At 37.8% G+C, this 17,382-nt stretch overlaps 1 protein-coding gene across 1 annotated transcript in view; it reads right to left on the bottom strand.

The window, feature by feature from the left end:
* Nucleotides 1-842: 842 nt before the first annotated feature.
* The window catches only part of LOC121879512 (anion exchange protein 2-like), a 128,541-nt gene continuing 112,001 nt past the window's right edge, over nucleotides 843-17,382 (bottom strand). The window contains exons 9-12 of the mRNA XM_042386170.1: nucleotides 6,072-6,238; nucleotides 4,695-4,849; nucleotides 1,869-2,051; nucleotides 843-932 (exon numbers count right to left, since the gene is read on the bottom strand). Coding sequence (XP_042242104.1) covers nucleotides 843-932; nucleotides 1,869-2,051; nucleotides 4,695-4,849; nucleotides 6,072-6,238 — 595 coding nt within the window. The remainder of the gene's footprint in view (nucleotides 933-1,868; nucleotides 2,052-4,694; nucleotides 4,850-6,071; nucleotides 6,239-17,382) is intronic.

Genomic DNA, 17,382 nt, shown 5'->3' with positions numbered 1-17,382 from the left:
CCCCATTCCACCAAATACAATGGCCTTATCTGTGGTACCTGTACTATTTGTGGTACTACTCTTAAGGTTTATACCAGGTACACCCACTAAAAAATTATTCGGCACCCGTCATATTGTATCACGCCGTAAGGGTGCCGAATAATTTTTTAGTGGGTGTACATGATACTTGTACACACACACACACACATGTATACATGCACGATACATACATGTACAACCACTAAAAAATTATTCGGCACCCTTACGGCGTGATACAATACGACACGGGTGCCAAATAATTTTTTAGTGGGCGTACCATTTTATAGGGGAGAATAAAAAAAAAAAATACCTGTACTGTATCTTACTCAATGAACCAGCAACTTCCTCTCTCTTTAAGAAAACTGTATCAACATATCGTATAACAGATTACTATGGAACAAATATTGTTCATTAGTTATTCCTTCCAAAGCACTTTCCTTGAGACTTACAAAGAGAAAAGACTCATGTTTTATGTTCCCAATTATAATACATTTCAGTACAGTACGGTACATGTACTCTCTTTTTTCCGGTGTTTCAACATTATACCTGTACATGTAAACAGTTATTTAGGCTGAGGAATGGATGGAAGGTACATGGTGAGGGAACAGGGTGTGGATGGAAGGAGGTGAAAGGAACAGGGTGTGGATGAAAGGAGGAGGGTGTGGATGAAAGGACGAGGGTGTGGATGAAAGGAGGACGGTGTGGATGAAGGGAGGATGGTACAGGATGGAGAGTGGGGAATTTAGTCAAGTGATGAAATGTTTCATAAGAGATCAAGGTTCGGATTCCATCCCAAATCCCAGGTGACAATGACAACTATCAACTCATAAAAAACTGGGATTCAAAACCACAAGATCGAAGTAAATTTGTAGCTTTATATCAAATCCAGTTGCATTCTGAAGAGAGCAAGCAACCTGAATTTTTACAATCAATAAAGTGTATATCAGCAAACGAGTACTGTACGTACATGTGGAAAACACAACCGTCCAATTAATGATTTCATAAAAAAGTTTTAACAACACTAACAATACGCCAGAGAAGAATCAGCATCATGAAACACATCCTCTTGATATGCAAGTCATTAAAATAACATTTAATACCATAAAAGAACTTACCTTGTGTGAAGATATAAACTTACCTTATCAGAACACATTACAGTACTTATAAGTGTACTGTACATGGTAGGGATCACAATATAAAATCCTTTTATCACAATGGATTGGTGTATCTCTGTCTTTTATGGTCTATCAAAATGATCTTTAATTATCAGTTATCAGTAGTTGCTGAATTGTATTTATCAATGATTCACTAACTTTTGGTCTCCTCAAACACTAAATTCAGCTAAGCACTGTAATTACAGTATTTGTAAAAAAACAAAACATACAAACTCACTTTTTGGCCAATGTTTGTTGTTGTGTGCTAACTCATGTTAACAATTACTGTATACCCTATTTGACAACATCTCTTTTCTGGACTGTTCACACTTTTAAGTCAAGTTACCATAAAGAGCAATAGCCCACTTCTACACATCATTATAAACTAAAAGGACCACCTCAACATCTACAGTATACTATTACACTTCCACATCACCTATATTCCTTATGGGTATCTTGCTTGCATGACAAAACCCCACTTCAGGCAAAACCCTCTCCACTTTCTATCACATAATCCTACCTAGCAATTGCAGAGCTTCTTCATACAAGTACTCAATATTTTTCAAACTACTGTATATCTTAGCACTGAAGTTGATTATCTTATAAACCTATCATATTCTACAGACTTTACTAAATTAATAAATTACCCCTTGCATATAACACACAGCACCTCAAATATAAAACAAAAACCTCCACCTTACCTGCTTCAAGACCCTTGCGGAGGGAGAACAATGCATGGAAGTTCAGAAAGGCAAGATGAGGTTTGCCCCAGCGGTTGTCAACGTCTTCCACGTCCTCCTCATATTTGATCCAGCGGGCCGTCTCCTTCCACTGAAAGCCGTTTTCTGTATACTTCAACTCGTCCAACTCAACGAATACCTTGAAAAAAGAAAATACATACAAAAATTAATATACACGATTAAAATTTTACATACAATCCCAAACAGATAAATAAAGAGCTCTTTCAAAATTAGCTACTGTATAATACTTCTCTAAAAACTGCTTACGGTAATAAGAGAATAAACTAAGAAAAGAATATAGTATAATAATCATATCTTACAACAGTAAATATATCAAGTGTTACAACATCAGGTGGTGCATCACAACAGATAAAGCAGATGAGTAAACAATTGGGATATGCTTCCAGTTACTGAATGTTGCCTTTAATGAGGGACTGGGATGAGAAAATCCTTGCCATTGAGGAAAATTATTATTGGTACACTAGTAAAATAAAAAACACACATCCAGGCAATAGGATGATGCTGGAAGTCGAGACAGTACAATATTTGAAGAAAAAAAACAAGAGGTATTATGGAACAAGGTAAAACAAAAACAATCAGTTATGGACCCACACCTTATTTCAACCACTGGGACACCACATCACTAAGTTAACTGTTCTACAATGGCCACAGTTATAATTAATACTATCAACAATAAGTTCCAAGAAATACATTACAGGTTGACAATCCTTTATCCGAAATCCTTGGGGCCAGAGGCATTTCGGTTTTCGGAATTTTTCGGTTTTCAGAATGTTTTTTTTTTTTTATTATTTATAATGTGTATTAGCCCACCCGGGCATAGATCACTGACCCACATTGGGGCCTGGGGGTCGAAAATATAATAAAAATTATAATAATAATAAGAATAATAATTCATAGGTCTAGGTCGTGTTTCTCACTTTTGATCTTTTTTCATTCTTGTATTTCTTTACTGTATCATTATTCTATTATTACAGTATTATTGTTATTATTATTATTATTAATTTTATTATTATATTTTATTATTATTATTATTATTATTATTATTATTATTATTATTATTATTATTGTACAATAATCATTATTATTTTATTTTGGTGTATTTTTATCAAAAATTTTATTTACCAAGAATAATTATTATTATTATTATAATTATTATTACTGTTACATTTTTGCCCCCTAGACCTGGGTGGGCTAATAATCCCTGTAAAAAAAAAAAAAAAAGCAGCCCCACAAAAAACTTTCGGTTTTCGGAATTTCGGATAAAGGGTTGTCAACCTGCACTGGCAGTGATTTAAGTGACTGGAGTCATTATCCTGTAGTTAGCTTTAAATAACGGTTCTTGCATAAATACACCAATTTTATAGAAATACTGATGTGTCAAGATTAGCTTCTTTCAAATTATTTATCACTTTTTTACATTGACAATTGCAAGAGTGAAACAGGTGTACCAGGACTCACAAACTGTAACAAACTTAATTAACTTTATCTTATGTTAAGTAAATCAATATGACCGCAACTTCAACTCTGCAAGCCTAGTTTCTCATTGCAATTCACATTCCTATTCATGCTTTATTTTCAACCATTACACGCTTAGGCTGTAAATGGTCCTTTCCAATTCCAGGTAAATAATCAACAAACTTCTCACTTTTACAACCTCTATTACTGATGAATCCACTCTTGTACAGTTCATTCCTTCCTCATTTTCCCTTATTTTTCTTCACTAAATAGCTCAAACGCCCTACCAACTGGGATTCTATAAACTTCTTGTCATGAATCAATCAAAGCCACATATAATGGAATCCCATTCTCATGTCATATTTCTAACATGGATATGTGCTGGATGACTGGATGACTATAATGATTAGATAGAGAAATAACTACGTACAGCATTAATTCAATAATCTGTCACACATAAACTTAACCAAATTATTCCCACACCAAGTGACCTCGTCGAGAATGAGACAATGAACAAGACCTTTCATGATTTTAGTCTTTATGAATCACCTGAAGATTAACCCTCCCAAGTGCTCAGCTAAGGAGTAACTATCCAGCTTAATCACTCCGAAGCTATCTGATCCACAAAGGCTAAAATTACGAAAGGTCTCGTTCGTGAGTCTTGACTACATTCACTGATAAGATCACCTCACATTCAATCCACTCTGTCATTCTTCTTGGTCACATCATACATCCTTCCAATCACACATTTCCTGGTTGAGCGATACATATGGAGACATTTCCAGCTGCATCATCCAGCTCTATGAACACCAATCCCACCTGTCGCTCAAGTAATGCTAAGGTAGTTTATAGCTGCTTCCTGCTAGTCCGTGTTTTATTACTATTACTATTATTGTTATTGTTGCACACATTTTACAAGCATAAGGTTGGTGTAACACTGGTAGAGTTAACATTCTCTCTTAAGAGGGGCTAAACTGTCCAGACCTCATGTGTTGTTTTGTATCGTCCCAAGCTGTGACGTCTACTGCCATGTACCTAATATAGTTTTTATTATACTGTAATTATCATTATCACTACTGTATTATATCATTATTATTGTTGTTACTATCATTATTATATCATTATAATCACTATTAAGATTCTGAAAATAAGCAAAGCTGTATGACATTATGAAATTGAATGAAAAAACAATGATTGACCTGGAAACCATAGCTTATTATGTAGAAAAGAAGAAAAAAATTATCATCTTATTCCTAACCCATTAGTATCATTTTCATTTCAACACAAAGAAAGTCTTCCAACTAACCTCATGAGGACTGTGATCAATAGCTTTCTTAATGAGGGGTCCCTGACGATCAGCTTTCCCTTCCTCCTTATCACTTGCATGGATGATGGAAGACACCGAGGAACGTGCTCGTACTTTTGGGCGACGATAAGCACTTGGGTCATCGAATCTGTGACCTGTGGTAATTAGGAAACAAAATATTCATTAGACGGTGAATTCATTCTATATTGTACTGTATAAATGAATGAACAAGAAATGTGAGAAAAAGAGAGAGAAAGAGAGAGTACATTTGTGTTGCTGTTAACTCTGACTACCAAAAGAGAAAGCACTTAACCCTTTTTTTAAAAATACCATACAAAAATGAAACAAAGATGAAGAGAAAGATGTGTTCAGTAGTGACAACTGTATTCATCTTTGTGTGATATAAAATTTCAAATGCAGAAACCAATGCTACACTGACAACTTGTAACATATGCAATAAAAAATTAACTTATATATCCAGTAGAACACATACTACAGTACAAACAACATCGTGTCTGAAGAATACAATGACAGAAATGTAAAAATGCATCATGTGTTAAAGAGCTGACTGGGGTTTACTGAAGTGTCATGGATGTATTGAGAGAATGGGAAGTGAAAAAGTATAAATCATCAGAGGTAAATGGTGGGAGAGAGAGAGAGAAAAAGTCAAAGAAAAATGTAGAAGGATGAGGTGAAAGGAAGAACCAGAAGTGAGGAAATAGAGAAAGAAAACAGTCAAAGAAATGAAGATAGGAATGTACATGGGCAGATGTGATCAATGACTGCAGATGAAAGAAAATAGAAAATTAGAGATGATGAAAATGATGCATCTGAAAGGATAAACTGGGGAAATATAATGCAATGAATATGAAACACAAAAATAAGGAAACATGAAAATGTAAAGCGTATTGGTATGAGAGCCAATCAGAGTTTACTAAGGTGGTACAGCTACAGAATGAGAAATTGGGAAGATGTAGAAAAAACAAAAAATTAAATTCAATGTGGATGGTCACAGAGAAATGAAAACCAGGAAGGGAGTTGGTGGTGTGAGGTGAGATAAATACTGGATAAGAGGAGACTGAACATCCAGGAAGAAGAGGTGTACTGTACTGCATGCGCATGATCTAAAAGCATGGTACGTACTGTACTATCAATAAGTTTATGGGGGGACAAAACTGCAGCTGATGGGTGATACAGTACTGGATTGTGTGAAGTGACAGTTTTAAATCATACAGATTATCTATTGGCTGTGTTTCAGAAGAGGAACACCATAGAACACACATGTATCTGAATTCCAAATAGCCTTGCAAATGAAAAAAAAAATTGCACTACAATAATATTCATGGAAGCCATATTAATCAAACCGTCTCAACTTACTCGACATATCATCAAGGTCATGTTCAACCAAATTTTTGGCTTCTTCATCAGTAGTTGGAGCAGCAGCAGCAGCCATATGGGACTGCAAACTATGCTCGCTTCCAGCATGACGACGCCAAGCTGGATCTTCCACAGTATCACCACGACGACGGGCTTTGGCCGAGCGTCTGAAAAGACATGGTAATTCAGTTCAAATATACTCAACTAGACCAGTTCAATAAGCTTAATGAATATATTGCTAAACTTTCATAGTAAGCTATAAAGCATGAATGAACAATGTCACATCTAATTATACGTACTGTATATCAAAGAAAACAACCAAATCCATTCTCATGATGTACTCCAGTCAATACTATAACTTATCTAAAATATAGTATTCATGTGATCTCTCTATCACACACACCACCCTCTCAACTTATCTAAAATATATTATTAATGTGATCTCTCTCTCACACACAGCACCCTCTCTGTGTTCTCACTATATGTTTTGTTTCTCTTCGCTTGCTTGTCTTCCTCTCAACTGACTCAACTTAACTCTATTAATCTACCCATATCCAAAACCCAATACAGTACAACAGATTTCTTTTTCTACAGCTAAAAAATTACCTGTGGCATCTACCGGCACTCTTGATTTGCCTTATCTTTTACATAAGTTTTTTCCGAATACGTTCAATATGACTCATATTTCCCTCACTTAATTTACAAAAGGTTTCAAAATTATTTTCAACAACCTTCAGGAAATCACCAGTTTAAAAAGCAATCTTTCAATCATCAAGAATTCATAATTTACTTTATCCTATTTGCTATTTGTAAAATTATTCATTGGTCAAGTGGTCAATGAGTTCTCTGTTATACACTGTTGGTAAGTACTGAGCCTGTATGAGCTCTTGAATGTCCAAAACATCTGCCAGTATTGGTCAAGTTTGGACATAGAAGAGCTCACACTTAATAATATCACAACTCTCTCTGGCAGGTTATTCCAAGAGTCCACAACTATTCCTAAAAAATTAGCACTGAAAGTTTTCTGTACTGATAGCTTCTTTAACTTGAGACTGTAACCTTTAGGGGGATCTGCTAACTCTAGATATATAAAGTCCCTAAAAAAAAGTATTGTTAGCCATGAGGTTGATGTGCTTCGAGGCTTTCCGAGCAATGTTACTCGACCTGTTTCTGAATGGTTGGTCATTCCACATCCACTCCCCTTGAGCATGAATGAGTATACTGTACACGTTTTCAAACGATACATACATTAACCATTTTTGCTGTGTTTCCCGTACTTGCCATTTTATTCTGGCTAACGCCAGACGATTATATTCAGCTTAGGGTAACTTCCCGCAGCCAAAAGGTTAATATAGCTGAAACGGATGTCTTGTTATATTAAAGTATCTAGTCTGCCATACAAGGACAACTCCTTCCCCCAATCTCTAGCTGTTGCTGATATGGTGAGCACTGGGGATCACATCAAAGCATTTCGTCTAGCTTTTCAAATTGTAATGAGTGAAAGTGTAATGATACCCTTTTAGCCTAAATTTTAGTCTTACCAACCACGGATTTCTAACCAAAGGGGTTTTTCAGGAATCTAACCCCTGCAGTTAGCAAGGGATTACTGTACACTATATTGTTCTTGCGCTCAAGTTGTTTCCAGTGTTCCTCCTCTCCCATACCTGTAGGCCTACTAGTTATCTTTTCAACACTCTTCTGTAGAGTCCCTAACTACTATGATCCTGCATTAACAGTATGTAAGAAATGGCAAGACAAAAATATTAACAAATGTACGGATGCATGCACAACAACATACCATCATATGTCCCATCAAAGACGAGTGAAAATTAAAGGTCTCACATATCCACATATAAATACATTATTAAATTTATTAGCATTAGGTAGATCAAGATGTCATGTAGTACAATTAGTTACAGGACCCTGAATATATGCCTAAGTGCCATGAGCCCTCTCACTTCTGCACTATCAGTGTTATAAACAGATGAACTTAAAAACATTCTTCTAATAACTCCATCCAGAATAAGTCCATGTCATGGACTGTACTGTAATCAAATACAATTCCACGTTCTGATATTACCATCTGTCTCAGAACCTGGGCTTGAGGCGCCTTAATAACCACATAAGTTCATACCATCCTGCATTTCTTTGCCGAGGATACAAGCCACTTTTTCATTAACATGTCACATGCAGTACAGTATTGTACAGTATTGGTAAACTCGCATCCTTTTCTCAAATGTTTAACATAACAATCACACATCAACAATTAACTGTTATAATTCAATCAGTGTTTCCTGGCACATCTTTATCAGGTTATAAACTAAATTTCTTGATTAATATGTAATCAATAATTACTGTAGATAATTTTGCAGAAGACCTGACAATTAGTAACAGGATGAACGTATAAACAAAAGACTCGCAAGAAAAACTTTGGACTTGGGTAATAAAGGACAACACTCATAGACAACATGACTAACATAAGGTAATACAAATGCTTGAATTTAAAATTAAATGATGATTCATATGTACAAATGGTAAACCGGTAAACTGCAAAAAAAATAAATAATAATAATAATAATTAACAGTGGGTGAAGACTTTTAACAGTGAACACTAAAGGGGGAGACACTTTATGCTCACATAAAAAATGGTGCCTTGTGTATCAAAATGTGTGTTTGAGTGGGTGACTAATACTGTACAAGTTAAATCGACTTACAGATAACACCAAGATTTAAGAAGCAAAAGGGGGTGTTTCACTAAAGTTAGGTTCACAATAGCTCAACTGCAAAACTCAGACTCCCAAATCTATGAGAGGATCATATGGCCTCACAGTAGTTAAACAAGTTAGAGTGGGTATAAAAACCCACTTATATCACCTAACAAAGCTGGAATGCAGTATTTAGTGTGTTAATCTTTTACAGTTTATCTCCCACTTTCCTTCTTCCACTAATTACCCATTAATATTTCTTCATACTGTCTTTGTTGTAATTCTTTTTCTTTTATCCTCTTCACCACTGATAGGCTCGTTAGCCGCTTGGGCGATCGGTCACGTCTCTGTTACGCACTGTTGGCAAGTACTGGGCATGCACCGGCTCCTGAATGTACCTGAACCTGCTCAAGTGTTGGTCAAGTCTGGTCTTGAAAGAGCTTACACTCGGTGCCGTCACAACACTTTCTGGCAGATTGTTCCAAGAGTTCACAACTCTCACTCCAAAAAAAGCTTGCCCTCACAGTTTTCTGGACCTGCGGCTTCTTCAATCTTAAGCCGTGACCCCTTGTGGGGTGAGCGTCCGCCAGCTCCAAATAAGGACACTTGACCGAGTAGTGCCCCTTGAGATGCTTATACACCTCAGTTAGGTTGCCCCTTGCCCGTCTGTAGTATAAGCTAGGCAAGTTCAGGTGCTCCAATCTCTCAGGGAAGTGGGTGCCGAAGCGCAGGCACCAGTTTGGTGGCCCTCCTTTGAACATTTTCGACCAACTGACAGTTCCTAGTATATCTTGGGGACCAGACGGGGTGACAGTACTCCAAATGGGAAAGCACTTCAATCATGAAGATCGCTAAAAGGGACGGACCGTTTAGATATCTGAACGACCTTCTTATAAGACCTTATAATATATTTGCCCGATTTACCTTCTCGCAATGGCCCCAAAACTTCAGCTCATTGTCAACATACACACCTAGGTCCTTCTCATATTCAGTCTCAATTAGTGCAGTTTCTTCATCCCGTTGGGACATATTATACGCCCCCTTACCGTCGGAACACCCCCGGTGCATCCTCTTACACTTCGTGACATTGAATCTCAGCAGCCATTTCTTCGACCATTCTTGGAGCTCACAGAGATCCTTCTGCAGCTCTTCACAGTCCGCTTAGTTCTTGATTTCCTGAAATAACTTGTCATCATCCGCAAACATTTGTATGGACGAGTGTACAACGTCAGGCAGGTCATTTATGAAACAAACAAACAACAGCGGGACTAATACACTGCCCTGTAGTACCCCGCTTCTGACAGGTACAGATGATGATTTTGTGCCATTAATCACCACACACTGCTTACGATCATGTAGAAAGTCTTCTATCCACGCTAGGACATTTCCCCGAATTCCGTACCCATCTAATTTGATTTTCAGCCTTTCATGGGGTACATTGTTGAAAGCCTTGGCAAAATCTAGGTATATAGTATTGTTGATATTACCAACCATTGTCGATATTACCAACCGTTCCAGAATATGGGTCCAAATATCCAATACCTTGAGCAATTGTGTTAAGCAGGAGCGCCCCAGCATAAAACAGTGTTGGCAATCCTTTACAAGGTTGTTTCGTAGTAGATGTTCCATTACGGCATCTCTGATAATACTCTCAAGTACTTTACATATTATGCTGGTCAGGCTCACCGGTCTATAGACAATCGTGGAATGACTATCACCCTTCTTAAAGATAGGACTCGCAAAAGCCATTTTCCAATCACTGGGGACCTTTTGTTCATCCAGGCATTTACAGAGCAGGATCTTCATGGGCTTGACAAGCTCGTTGCACAACTCTCTTAGCACTCTGGGATGCACCATGTCAGAGCCGGGATTCTTATGGACCTTTAGCTTTGACAGTTTATTTCTTATACCCTCTTCTGTGAACACAATGTGGGTCAGTGCTGTGTCTGTCCCAGCCATTCAATTCAACCCCATTTTTATTTTAATCATCTTTCAAACATTTTTTAATTTTAATATTCATAATTACTGAATGATACAAAAGTAAAGTAATGAGCTTTCTATGTTATGTGTTAAAAATAAATAAATAAAGTACCATAATCATGTGAAATGCAAAGCTCATGTCACTATGAATTCTGCAACAAACAAAATACAGTATTAAAACATTCAAATAATAAGCTGGAGCTCACTTTCGACATGCTTTCTCTCTGTTTTCACATCATTTAATACAGACGTGCATATTTCTATTTCATAACCTCACATTGCTTCTCTCTCATGAGGAGTATATCAGTAAATACTTTCATAAATACTGTATTGCAAACAAAATAAAACGCACAACCAAAATAGATGGGATATTGCACAAACTAAAAACCTCACGTGACAAAGGGGTGGAAGACAGGATAGGTAGTGCCGCCAAACTCACTACCATATATAAACCAAGGTATGGGTAAGCGAATAGATGAATTTGCTGTTAGCTGCGTCAGCCAGCTCTATGAATACCAATCCTGATTGACTGATTGACTAACTGACTGAGAGAACTTTTTGACCAGCCCAAGCTGACGCAGCTTATGACCAATACTTGGTCACTCTTATTCAGATTGCAAAAAACTTTTATGATGCTGTGCATAAGCTATTGCCTAAGGTAAGAGTATTGTACATACCTGATCACAACAAAAGTGATTTGATTGATGAACAAAGTCCTTGAGGTTGTGTGAAGGAAATTATTGGAATTAGTAAAGCACATGTCTGAGCTAACTAATGATCATTTGAAGCTGTGGGAAATGTCAAAAGACAGAGGAGTCTTTTTCAATGTTTCATGTAACAAATTGGAAATCCCTAACTATTCTATTAACATAAGCAACTGGAAGTTAGTATGCAAGAGAATGTTTAATGTGCAATATCTGGTTCTGTGATGCCTGTATGCAAGATGCTGCAAGATGCTGCAATGACAAAACAATTCTCTTGAGGGTGACAACATCCAAACTACAGTACTGTATAGTGGATTTGGCCAATTCCTCAAAATATAATTTACTCTTTACAGGAGATTATATCCAGTTTTTGCTGCAGCTGGTATTCACATATAGCATAAATTTAATGCCATTTAAATTACACTGCGTATTCATACCAAGAGAATGAATCCTGGAGAGTACATTGTAACACACATCACATGTATGTAACAATATGAGGACCAATTTTGTCCTTTATGTTTATAAAGGAAGTTACAAGTACTGTAATGCCATAGAATGTTTTATAGGGATACTTCCGTGATTGAAGAACCGCTACAAATTGATCACCTAAATTCCTATTAACGAAGAGTTGTGTGTACTGTATTTCATCCAAAGCCTATTTTCACTCGGCCAATTTTTCCTAGATATAAATGCTGTAATATTTTCTCAAAATCAATCACAGTTCTTTTAAAATACATATATCTAGCACCCATTAAGATGCATGAAATACTACAGCAGCTGATTATGTAATATCACATCATACTGTACAATGAAAGACAAAAGTCGTGTCGTGAAATTCGGTGAAAACATATGCCGAAGGGCTAAACTTTTAGTGCGCTCTGCCTTGTGTGGGGGGGGGGGGTCTCTCATAAGGTTTCACGAGTTTATTTAATCTTCGGACAAAACCGCGACACGACCTTTGTCTTTGATTGTACATACTGTATGTCTGTGTTCCCCATAGAAAAATTTTTCCTATACAGTAATGTTATATAAAAAAGTAATGTACCTGTACATTTCTTCCACTTTTGCAGATAGATAAATAAAAATTACAATATATAAGTGTTTTAGAAAGTTAGTTTTTCCTCCAAGCTACAATAGGTGGAAAAAGAATATGAATGATTTAGTAATTGGACAAGTTTCCATCAAAATTGAAGTGCGTCTTACTATCAATTTTATCAACAAGATATTGCCTCGTAACGTAATTTTCTCACCATTTTTCAGTGACTCTGGTAAAGGAATTCTTTTCTAAAGTCTCCTCTTTTGCTCCTTTCTCACCAACATTTTTACAGTATATGACTAAATATATGGTAAATAACATCCATTTTTTCTAAATTATTTTAACCCCATTCCTACTATGATGTAACAAGGCCAAAATTAAGAGCAAATAAAGACACTCAATCACCTGCAGGCATTCATTCTTACTACTGCACTGCAACAAATGTGATCTTCCCTGGTATTTCCCTTCCACAACAAAGACTCAAAATACAGTACATACACATTGAAAACACTGTAATAATCTTAGTCGCACAGTATTCATGATGGCTTCAACATTCCTTCCATATAATGTCCCAAGATCTTATTTTAGTATGTTTTCTATTTATATTTTATTATCCAGATTACATTATTGTTTTTACTTTTCCTGTCCTTCCTGGTCTTTCTCACCCATCCTACTCCATCCAATCACAAGTATGATCTTTTGTTTCAGCTTTAATGCATGGAAAAGTAAGTTCGTTGCTCATTACCACATTGATGTACTATTCGATACCCTGGTCCTTAATTTATAAAAGGCTAATAATTTTTTCTTCGACTGAGAGATATAAGACTACTGTACATTTATCTATTCAACTTTAGCCAAGACTAAATTATTTCCATTTGCACCAAAAATTTAGTAAAGCAAGGTAGTAGGCAGCTACCAAACAGGGAGGTTCTACCGCCTGGAAAGATATTGGAAGCATAATGTAATGTCTAAAGGTACACCCTGCTGCCATATGGCATCACAAAAATTGTTAAGTCCCAGGTTGCTGATCAGACTTTCTGCCTCATTTACACACAATTGCAGGGTCTCAATTGTTTCTCGTACTATAGACAACACAACATACATATACAGTACAGTATATTGTTTCTCACTTTTGATTTTTTTTTCATTTTTGTGTTTATGGTTCTTTATCATTATTATTATTATTATTATTATTATTATTATTATTATTATTATTATTATTATTATTATTATTATTATTATTACTACTGAGTTATTGTAATTATTATTATCGTTATTATTTTATCATTTTATTTTTTATTTTATTTATTATAAATTTTATTTACTATGAACTATTATTATTATTATTATTATTATTATCATTACTACTACTGAGTTATTGTAATTATTATTATCGTTATTATTTTATCATTTTATTTTTTATTTTATTTATTATAAATTTTATTTACTATGAACTATTATTATTATTATTATTATTATTATTATTATTATTATTATTACATTTTCGCCCCCCAGGCCCCGATGTGGGTCAGTGACCCGCGCCCGGGTCGGCTAATCCCCGTAAAAAAAAAAGAAAAAAATATATACAGTCAACCCTCACTTTACGCGGTCCCACATTCCACGTTTCCACGTTTACGCGGTACCCTGCCGGAACCCAGGATGCTCACATTCCGCGGTGTGTGTACCCCTTTACGTGGAGAGTGTCCGGCTCGACGCTATTTTTAGATTTGCCCCACCCGCCTGCACCCGCCTGCTCCCTCCTCCGCCTCCGCCTGGGCAAGCCGCGCGGTAAGGTTGCGCAGTGCATGTCTCTGTTGCGTTATCAGTGACGTCATATGACGTATCGGACTGTGATTGGCCATGCATCCCTACCTCCCTCCGCTGCTAGCTGTAATTGGTTTAAAGTAATATGACGTGTCCACCCGGGGAGGGACGGAGGGAGGAAAGACGACGCTTGACCTAGCCGCAGCAGTTTCATCCCTCCAGGTCACACCATGTAATTGTGCATCCATTGTTCTGTAAAATGGCTTCCGCCGGACCACTGCCCCCAGGAGAGAAACCTTTCCTTGCCTGTACCCAGCCGCCCTAAGCCCAAGAAGACACGACATTCCTTAAGCTACGAGGTGAAGTACAAGATCATCCAAGAGTTAGAGAAAGGAACAAGACAGGTTGATTTGGCGCGCCAGCATGGTGTGAACGAATCTACGATCCGGACGATAAAGAAGGATGCAGCCAAGATAAAGGAGCACATGAAGATCACAAAGTCTACAGGTGCTTCTATGATCAAGTATTTCCACAACCAGGTGCTTCTCAAGACGGAAAAATTACTTGTGAGCTGCTTGGTGTGTCAGGCACGACGGAACATGGCGGTCGACACGCGCTCTGTTAAGGAGTATGCACGTGAACTGTATGCTGCAGTGTCACGAAAGATGGGAATTACAGAGCCCATACCCTTTACTGCTTCCTCTGGGTGGTTACAGAGGTTTAAGATGCAGAACAAGATCACCAATATCAACATTGGTGGTGAAGAAGCTAGTGCTGACCGTGCTGCGGCTAGGGAATTTCCTCCGTTTTTACGTGAGATTATGGAGGAAGGACAGTACACCGACAACCAGGTGTTTAACATGGACGAATCTGGTCTTTTTTGGAAAAAGCTACCTTCCAAGACCTTCGTTGTGAAGAATGCCAGCAAGTGTCGGGGCCGGAAGATGCAGAAGGAGCGCATCACCGTCCTGTTTACCACCAATGCCTCCGGTACCTGTAAGCTCAAGTTATCGGTGATCCACACAGCCAGCAAGCCGCATGCCCACAAGGGCATGGACATGACCAAGCTAAATGTCCACTGGCTGACCGCACGTAAGGCGTGGATGTTCTCTACACTGTGCCTCTCCTGGTTTGATGACTGTTTCGTTCCCGATGTAAAGAAATTCTGTGAGCAACAGAATGTGCCATTCAAGATTTTGTTGCTGCTGGACAACGCACCAGGACACTCGCCCCTACTGTTAGATTGTCACCCCAACGTAAAAGTGGTCTTCCTTCCTCCCAACACTACGTCTATATTACAGCCCATGGACCAAGAGTTAATCTGTAATGTAAAAGCCGCATTCTCAACAAAAAAATTCAAGCTCCTGAAAGACTACACCAACACCAGGGAAGAGTTGCGTAACCTGAGTGACACCACCACCAATAGCAAGAGCGAAGACGAAGAGGATCAACAGTTGGCAGAGCAAAAAATACTTTTCAAACAATTCTGGAGAATATTCAACATCAAGAAAGCTGTGGACTTCTTGGTGGAGGCATGGGATCAGCTGCCTGTAGCAACTGTTCGTCACGCATGGAGACATGTGTTGCAAGGCATTCCGGGCGTTAGGCAGAGTCAATCTGTGACTGGTGAGGTTCAGACTGTTGCAGTAGCAGTGGACCTTGCCAGAGAAGCTGCGCAGAGTGTTGCAGCTGCAGGCTTCTCTGAGACCACCAACGACGACATCCTGAAGGTGATAAGGGATCCTGATGTGACTACCGACGAGATGGTAGATGATGATGACGTCAGTGAAGAAGCAGGTGGTGCGTCATCCCAAGAAGAACACCGCTTATCCCATAGTAATGTTAGGGGTGCCATCGAGTGTGTTGAAAAAATCAAGCTCCTCCTTCCCGACAACCCTGACGCAAACAGGTATGAAATCTTCACTACCCAGCTGTTGCAGACTATGGAGCCCTACTTCAAGGTTTATCACGACAACATAAACACCAGCCGTCAGCAAAGCATAACAGAGTTCTTCGCCCGCAACCCACCACAGCCAGCCCAAGCCAGTGATAGTGACAGAGGTAGAGACAGTGAAGATGACTTTGAGGGATTTGTCAGGGAGGCCCTGACAAGTGTGGATGACAGTGATGGTGACTCACCTGAGGGCCAGTAGCCTGCCCTCTGCCTCGGAACCAGCCTCCATCCCCGTATGCCGACCCATCTCTTCTACTAACGTAAGTGTTCAACTTAACTTTTAGTTTTCCAAACCTAACCTTTATTTTTCCTAACTAAACCTTTATTTTTCCTAACCTAACCTCTTCTATATTAATTGTTTGTGCATACCATCATAAAGTTAAGATAAAATATTTACTACAACATAGTTGTGTGTCGTCAAAAAGTGGAGTTTGGGGGTCGGCCCGGTCTCTATTTCAATTAATCCCATATGTTATGTTGTTCACTTTCCGCGGTACCCTGTGGGTTATATTAACCACGTTAAGTGAGGGTTGACTGTATATATATATAAATTGCAGCGCTATTATTGGTTCCAGGTATTAACACTTAAAAAATTAAGAGCTGGCTGATAACTCTAATTCTGGGTAAAGATTCCTCATTCATTAGCTTATTTTTAGTGTGGATAATAGCAGTGAACAAATACAGACAATATAATACATCCGAATTCCAGTGACTTTCACATTCAACCTTCTGATAATAAGATAAAAATCACAGCAAACACTCGATTGTTGAATCTCATTTATTTATCTATTTGTTTTCATTTCACCATTAATCAGCTTAATAGCCATTCGGGCAGTCAGTCTATTCTTTGTTATGACCACTCAAGACATCACGAGCACAGCCAACTACACACTCACATCACTGTCAAGAATCTCTCAGAACAGCACAGACTCCTCATTGGATTAGGTGTTTAATGATTACACCACTCTAGATTCCACCCCCACCCCCCAGCTTCTTATTCACTGTATGGTCTCTAAGCAGTTTACATTGTTTATTAGTATGCTTTAAGAAAATTTTTAAGATACACAAAATTATTCAACAAATTTACCTATCATGCCAATTAACAATTTATCATTAATATGTAATTGGTATCCCTATCCAGGATTCAAACCTACATCATGGGCTAAGG

Source organism: Homarus americanus, unplaced genomic scaffold, assembly GCF_018991925.1.
Source record: "Homarus americanus isolate GMGI-L3 unplaced genomic scaffold, GMGI_Hamer_2.0 scaffold32340, whole genome shotgun sequence".
Classification (NCBI taxonomy): domain Eukaryota; kingdom Metazoa; phylum Arthropoda; class Malacostraca; order Decapoda; family Nephropidae; genus Homarus; species Homarus americanus.
Note: the sequence above shows the minus strand (reverse complement) of the source record. Positions and strands in the feature narration are given on the sequence as shown.